Raw genomic sequence first — 7,130 nt, forward strand, 5'->3', positions numbered from 1 at the left:
GACCATCGATGTATTAATACCTTTAAGAAAGAAAGTGAGCGAAATACAAACATACATTAATGGCCAACCGTACATAGAAGTTTATTTTTATGTTAAAAGTACTAATCCAAAGCGCATATCGTCCTAATCTCGTGTTCGGCATCCCTAGTGCTTTATTGATATCTAGCAGTTTCATCTCTAATTCGCGACGACATCTCGGCACAAACTTAAACGCTGAATATTCATTTGCTAACATTGTTATCGTTTCCACTTACCACGTGCCCATATGCAACAAGCGACATAATCACACACAGAGGCGTTCGTAACCACTTTTCTTCGTAACATTTACCTGTTTAAATACTGGTTGAATATCTGCTACCTCTATGGATATAGCCCAGAACATGGTTCAAAAATGATTTTCTACAAAGACGAACTTGTTTATTCTACTTCTTGATCCTTACTTGAATGTCGTTGAGAGTGATCGTCTAGCGGTTTTAGTGCATATACTTAAAATTCAATTAGAACTTGAAACGGCGATCCTCCGTAGAAGTTCTACCTGGCTGAATATGTAGTAAAATCAACATGGAATGTCGAAAACTTTTCAGCTTGAAACACGCTCCACGTTTCCGTCATGCTTTAACCAATCCTCAAGACCTCCACTGTACTCTCGACAACTGGAAGATAGAAAAATAGTCAATAAACAGTAAAATTGTACAAAAATCAGATGTCACACAAACATGATTCTGTTAGCACACTAGACTTTCTCATACAATATCGTCGTGCCATTAAACCGCTGTAAAAAGTACTCTGTTAATTACGTTTCGTTACTTGCACTAGGTAACAGAATTTTTCGGTGGTAGAAAATTGGCAAAACAATGCCAACGAATTCGTGCATATTTTGGAGGCATAGCTTCGAATTCGTCGGCAGCGATAAAGCAGAAGTTAATATCCAATTTTCAGAGAAGATTACCTTTGCGATACGCCCGACAAACTGGCCATATTAATCTTGAGTACCTCCGAATTGTAGGCAGATATTAAGTTAAATTTCAGTTGTTTTTTTAGCCATTTACTTTGTTTTATAGTTGTAGATTATTAATTGTAGTCAATTTTTAATCGAAGTAGTGTCCTATTACTTTCGCCGATCGTGCTGGCACCCCATGTGCCTGCAAAGTAGGAAAGGTCTCCTTGGAAGTGATTCGTTCGTCGATCCATTTACGGATCTCGGCCTTTGTTCGAAAGTGCTTATCTTCCTTGCCAAGCTCCCTCAGCCGCAACAAAAGATAATCAAAAGCATCGATAACCAGACCGTACGTCGGGTGGGGTAGCGTTTACGATTGGATGTCTGTTAGCGCTCTCTGGGTCATCAAAGCAGCAAGGAATATAGCACTATCATGCAGAAATACCTCTTTTCTCGTCGCCCTTTGCCAAGGCCTTCTGTCATTTTCGCGACAGATAAGTCATTCTGTGTAAGAGATCTACTGTAATTCTTTCCTAAGTTTATGTACCTACACAGTATAACACTCCCTTCTCACCACGCTATATGCAAAAGTGTAGCCTTTAACCATGAATATTTCTTCGCGGAATCGAACTGGAAAAAAATCTACCAATTGCAGTTTGCAATCACAAACGATCAGTCCTTCATCGGGCGAAACGATCCTGTATAGAAATGTTTATATCATGCAAGCAACGAGGGGCGGGCTACCAAACGTCTTTGTCGTTTCTACCAAATTCATAGAAGTCCAGTTTTCTTTGATTTAGACCTTTGCCAGCCCACACAAACGATTGACAACTGTCATCTGGATCACTCGTAGTTGTACAGAAAGCTCTCTCAGGTCGAGTGCACCGCATTTCGCTTAAAGAGTACCCGCAGTTCACCGCCGTCGTTTGCTTCTGGTAGCCATCCAGAGTGTGGCTTGTCATTCAAGTAGAGTCTCCTATTCTGCAACGAAAACTAGCATGTGGTAACGCTTACCCAACGTTCCTCTTCGACTTTACAAACAATTATTTTTGTTTTGACAGCACTTTTTCTAGTACGAAAATAGTGCAGAATATACCTCGGCATGCATCGTTTCAAGCTTCATGAGTGAACGTGCCGAATTACCACTTCTAACGATAACGAGTCTATCGTACCTACGGCCGACTGTCGAAACAGTCATCCTCGTAAGTTTCGGCTTGATATGATCAACTGGTCCGACGCTAGCGCCATCTGTCGGTTCCTACAGGAACTTATTAGATTAGGTGAGAAAAATCAGCTTGTGTGTGCTGTTTGCTCTTTCTTACCTCTTATAGCCGGCTTTACGAGCCAACTCGACTGCAGCGCGGCTCTTAATTGGTCCGAGGCCGTAAAAGATGAGGTTTGTATCATGCTTCAGCGGCTTCTCACAGCGGAACCGTTCCTGAAATATCTCGTCGTCGAGAAGCAGTGCTTGTTTTACCTGACCAACTGAAATACATAACGTGTTCTTGTTAATATTGTTATCATTACTATTATTAGAGAGTAATTGTAGATTGTCGCTAGATCTCAACTAGTGACTTGAAATCTTCAACATACGTGGGATGTTTATGGCGCCAGGAATTCTGCCAGTCTCACGAATTTCGCTCGGCTCTCTCACGTCAACAAGATGCAGGTTTCCTCCACCCAGAAGCGCGACTAGATCTTCGTACTCGAGTTTTGTCATCACCACTGATGACCTGTGCAGCATTGCGGTTCGGAGACCACTTAGATCTCCTAAAATTTATTACAACAGCAAAAAGTGAAGCGATGTTGCAGTGGAAACTTTGCAAAATCATACCTAAATTCGACGCAGGATAAGGCGCGTTTTTAATGTATGGGCCTGGTTGAAAATTGAGTTCAACTGTACAGTTCTGCTTATCCTTTTTTAGAGATCTAGAACGGTGTTCGAGCCAATAAGATCTACGCCAAATTTTTCTATATATACGCTACTTCGCAGGAAGCTAATAGCAAACCAATAAATAACAACAGACTAATCTCGTTCTCTTTTAAAGGAGAGTGCAGCCGGACCGCTCAATCACAATCGTTTGAGCCAGCCACGACGCGTATTGCTATATAACAGTCATGAGCACTTAACGAAGTAATAATAAATAAACGACAGTTTTTCAATACGTCGGTTCAGTTTCTATATATCAGATATAGATCGCATATCTTCGATAGTTTGCTGATATAAGTATCGTCCCCGTGGTGCCTCAGTAGGTAACGTGTTTGTCTGTGAATCTCAGAAACACACGGTGATCTAACTTGAAATAAGCACACTTCGCCTTGTGCTGGGAGCTAGCTGCCTGTCTAGATGTAAAATGTAACACTACAAACATTTAGTTTAATATGTAGCAATTACTTCAGTCACAGCCCTGCTGTCATACACTTACCGAATAATAATCTTACCGAATTTATGGTTTTCTAGTATTACCGCTGACGGGGTATTGGCAGTGAATTTCCGCGTAAACGGGTGAACGGCACGAACCGCCACACGTATGACCGCCGAAAGGGACATGATTCTGAAATGCAAAATAAAAAAAGTGCTAAATCTCGACCTCAGGTCCAACATTTACCGGAAGATGCTCAATAGCAGATTATCCCTAAAGGTGCTGAGGTTCATTTAATAGATTATAAAATACAACTCTACTATACTGTTGTTCATTATAATAAGCCTATATTATAATAAAACTTCAATAGTTCAATGATCATCGCAATATGTTTTCCTATTCTAATTTGCGTAGATTCCTTGCATATATTTTTATTCCAAGTCGGACACAGCTACATGTCTATAGCCAAATTATTGTTTGATATCTGTCTGATTTAAATGCAATTTGAAAGTATTGAAGACTACAATGAAACTTCCTTTTCAGAAGATTTTAAACGTGGCTTTCAGCCTGCGGCTCATCGAGGGCGAGAATAGAATACAATATCAACGAAAAAAATAACAGTGATAGTGATACTAAAATTCACATGGTTTATAACGTGTAGGTCTCGGAACCAAGCATGAAAGCCCTTAAGAAGGACTCAGAATCATGCTTCAATTTTTCTACCGATACTTTGTGACACTCATAATTTGACTAGATGCTGACCCTCTGAATCTACGTCATATTGTATATCTAATATGCATAGCATAATAAACAACCTTGTCTTTAAAGATATGATCCATTAACGGCACCTGACAGCAGCCACTTACAAGAATAGAGTTTAATGTTACTGATACAATGTATCCTTGTTGCGTAGACTCGTCAACTATTACATGGTTAGCTATTTGCTCACTCAGCCTCAGCTGATAATTCCATCATCAGATAATCCAGATTAGAAGTTATCTGTATGTAACGATAACAGGAACAAGCCATTCCGACACGTTAATTACCTGGTTATGTTGGTAACCACGTTTTTATTTTTAGATGAGTCTCGATAGGTTTGGGTCACCTGATGGAAACTATGCGATGATAACCCATAGCGATCAAACGTCCCTGCGATTGTTTACACTCAGGGCAATGCCCACGACCATATCAAGGTTAAAACACGTCCACAGGGCAGAGCTGGCACCATCTATGCCTTAAGTTCTACCCATTCATCATTTGACAAGCCCAATACATCCAAACGGGAATTTATTTTTCTTACAGATACAGCAAGAAATTTCGCTCCCAGTAAAGAGATGTATGCTTGGATAGCACCGATCAAATAATTGCTTGTTTAAGCGCGAAGCAGCCTGTAGTGGCACGAGTAAAAATTCAGGGTCTTTTAGTTGGCACACAAATCGTGGCGCGCTCAAATGGCAGTACCTTTCTCTCACATAGCTTGGTCAGGTGGTCAGATTTCGAGGTGCGATTTCTGACCCCTGATCTGATCGTAGTTCCACTTAGTAACTCGCTGGTCGGTTGGCGAAAAGAGTCAAACCAAAAACACTTGTGCTCTCTGTTAAAGCTTGTTCTATTCACAACGAACATACGTAGCTTACTTTTGTGTTGCAGTCACATCTTACACAGTACATCTTACAATCGGTTAGTGGGGAAAAAACGTCGAGCGTTACTACTTTAGCGCCATAGCCGTAAATATGATCGGTTGTTGTGATCACGTATAGCTTCGTTTTTACTTGAGGCATCGGCGTCAAAACAGTCGAGCGTTATCATAGCTAGGCTTCATTTCATCTTATGATGAACTTGCAAGCAGCGGACAATATTTCGTAATGTCAGTGCCAAGATAGGTAAATAGTGTTGCATTATCCAAGTAGAATTGAACCAACCCATTAACTATCCTGATCTATGTACTACAAAAATAGACGCTAAGAATAACACACCAGAATCTCAAAAGATTCCGAGGGCAACATTTCTGTTTTTGTTCAATGGCTGCTCTCTGAACGTCATTAGTCCTCTCAGTGTCGTTTTGTCTCGTTAAATCGCTACTTCCCTTTTAACTGATGAGTAGTCTAAATGTGGAAGAAAAATCATTGACAGCACCAATTGTTAAAGTTAAAAATTTTACTAACTATTCATTTTCAGCAACTTGGCGTCACTGTGCATTTATGGTACAGTTCTCGAAATGCAATTCTCTGGGCAGCAAAATCAATCTGTTAGTTTTTTCGGCTCATGTATCGAGCAGAGATGTCTAACTAGCGTCGATAGATTTTTGAAAATAAACTCCAGCTTTTACAAAATTAATATTAAGAGGTTTTGTCTAAGAAGCTTATAACAACAAAACACAATATTAAGCATCTATAACAAGAAGCTCAACTCACGCGATGCTGTTTACGGAAGACAGGCTACAATGACACACTTCGATTACCGGCAGCAGCGGGCAGCAACTAACTCCGTCCCTCTGTCAGTCGGTCAGCTTGTCCGATATGGATCGATTTGCTTGTCTGGCCGGTCGTCTAATATTTTTGTGTTCGTTACTTTGTTCGTTAACCACTGCGTCCGTAGGTACGAGAGCGCTGACCCGCTTCCTTCTCATCCATAACACAGACTGGTTGTACTCGTGTGCCCCTCATACATATAAAGTAGAGAGAGAAAATGCGGAAAAATGTGTTTCCCTCGCCATGCGGCTGCTGTTATGTTATGTGGTGCGGCATATTGACGCGGCACTACTAGGCGGCGCATTGTGCCAGAGTCATTCCACATTTATCCGTGTCGGTCTCGGTGGCAGTTTACAAAAACTGCTGCAGACTTCGTCGTTGGATATTGCTTTGGCGTTTACGTTTAACCGCTACGCAGAAAGCAACCTATGCTCACGTGTTTAAGATCTGTGCTCTTGCTGCTGTCGCGTGAACTAGAGAACGGATGCACTGTCTGTTGTAGTATCTATTGTACTGTAATCATATATCCGCTTGATGAAAGACTGTCGGGTCGGCCAGATATGTAGATAGGCACCAGACAGCTAGAAACTGCCAAGAGTAGATCAGATACGGGTGGTTGATGACGATATCTGTGTTCGATAGCTTGACGGTGGCGGCCGCCGATACAAGTAATGGTGTTTGGCGATTGAATTGAGGTGACTGAGTTTAGTAATTAAATTGCCGAATTGGTCTTTGCATGCGCTTCAATAGCCAAATAACTGAGCGGTACTGGCCAACGCCGACCGCGGTGAGGCGGAACTCTCGTACATATTTCTTCCAGGCGGCTCGTTCTCATGAAAGCGTCGGGTTGCCGTTCTATGCCGACCGCTTAATAGAAGGGATGGGCAACCGAAATGCTTATTCTCAGCTTAGAAAAGGTCGACTGGGTTAAAGATTCAAAAATTAATATATCTATTTATAGATCTTCTTGCATTTTCTATATAGCAAAAGAGAACTTCTAAAGCGTTCACAACTAGGCATGATTGACAGCGGCTTAGCGAACAATCGGCAAGGCCTACGCCGGTACAGGCGCGCTTTCTGTAACAGGCACAATGTGTTACAACATGCTAAACGCGAGCGACCATCGCCACAATTTTTTTCAAATGAATTCTCGCTTTAATTAGATCTCGAATACTATACGGTTTCTTGTTGGATCTCGTGATATCTAATGAGCCTAGCTTAGGCAGCTCAAATTAGATGTATTTAAGAAAGTATTACTATGAAATGTCTTGGATTTTTTAGCATACCGATGATGCTCGGAACTTTCAAACGAAAGGATTTTGGCTTTGAGAGAAGAAAGGAAAAGATAAGGAAAATGCT

General features: G+C 41.2%; 1 protein-coding gene across 1 annotated transcript; it reads right to left on the reverse strand.

Annotated features, from left to right (window-relative positions):
* Window positions 1–56: 56 nt before the first annotated feature.
* Window positions 57–4,458, reverse strand: LOC111248428 (thiosulfate:glutathione sulfurtransferase-like). The gene is made up of 5 exons (XM_022800768.2): window positions 4,347–4,458; window positions 3,380–3,492; window positions 2,531–2,707; window positions 2,260–2,422; window positions 57–653 (listed from the first exon to the last, which is right to left on the reverse strand). Exons 2-5 carry the CDS (start codon window positions 3,486–3,488, stop codon window positions 581–583), a joined length of 522 nt encoding a protein of 173 aa, XP_022656503.1. The 5' UTR covers window positions 3,489–3,492; window positions 4,347–4,458; the 3' UTR covers window positions 57–580.
* Window positions 4,459–7,130: the final 2,672 nt, after the last annotated feature.

The sequence above is a fragment of the Varroa destructor genome, unplaced genomic scaffold (genome assembly GCF_002443255.2).
Source record: "Varroa destructor unplaced genomic scaffold, Vdes_3.0 BEIS01000003.1, whole genome shotgun sequence".
NCBI lineage: Eukaryota > Metazoa > Arthropoda > Arachnida > Mesostigmata > Varroidae > Varroa > Varroa destructor.

Bases quoted from the DNA above. Each gene is read 5' to 3' on its own strand.
- LOC111248428 (XM_022800768.2), bottom strand. From the start codon at position 3,488: ATGTCCCTTTCGGCGGTCATACGTGTGGCGGTTCGTGCCGTTCACCCG. The intron at 2,708-3,379 runs GTAAGATTATTA...AATAAATTTTAG, and splicing joins ACTAGAAAACCATAAATTCG to GAGATCTAAGTGGTCTCCGA. The intron at 2,423-2,530 runs GTATGTTGAAGA...TATGTATTTCAG, and splicing joins TGGCGCCATAAACATCCCAC to TTGGTCAGGTAAAACAAGCA.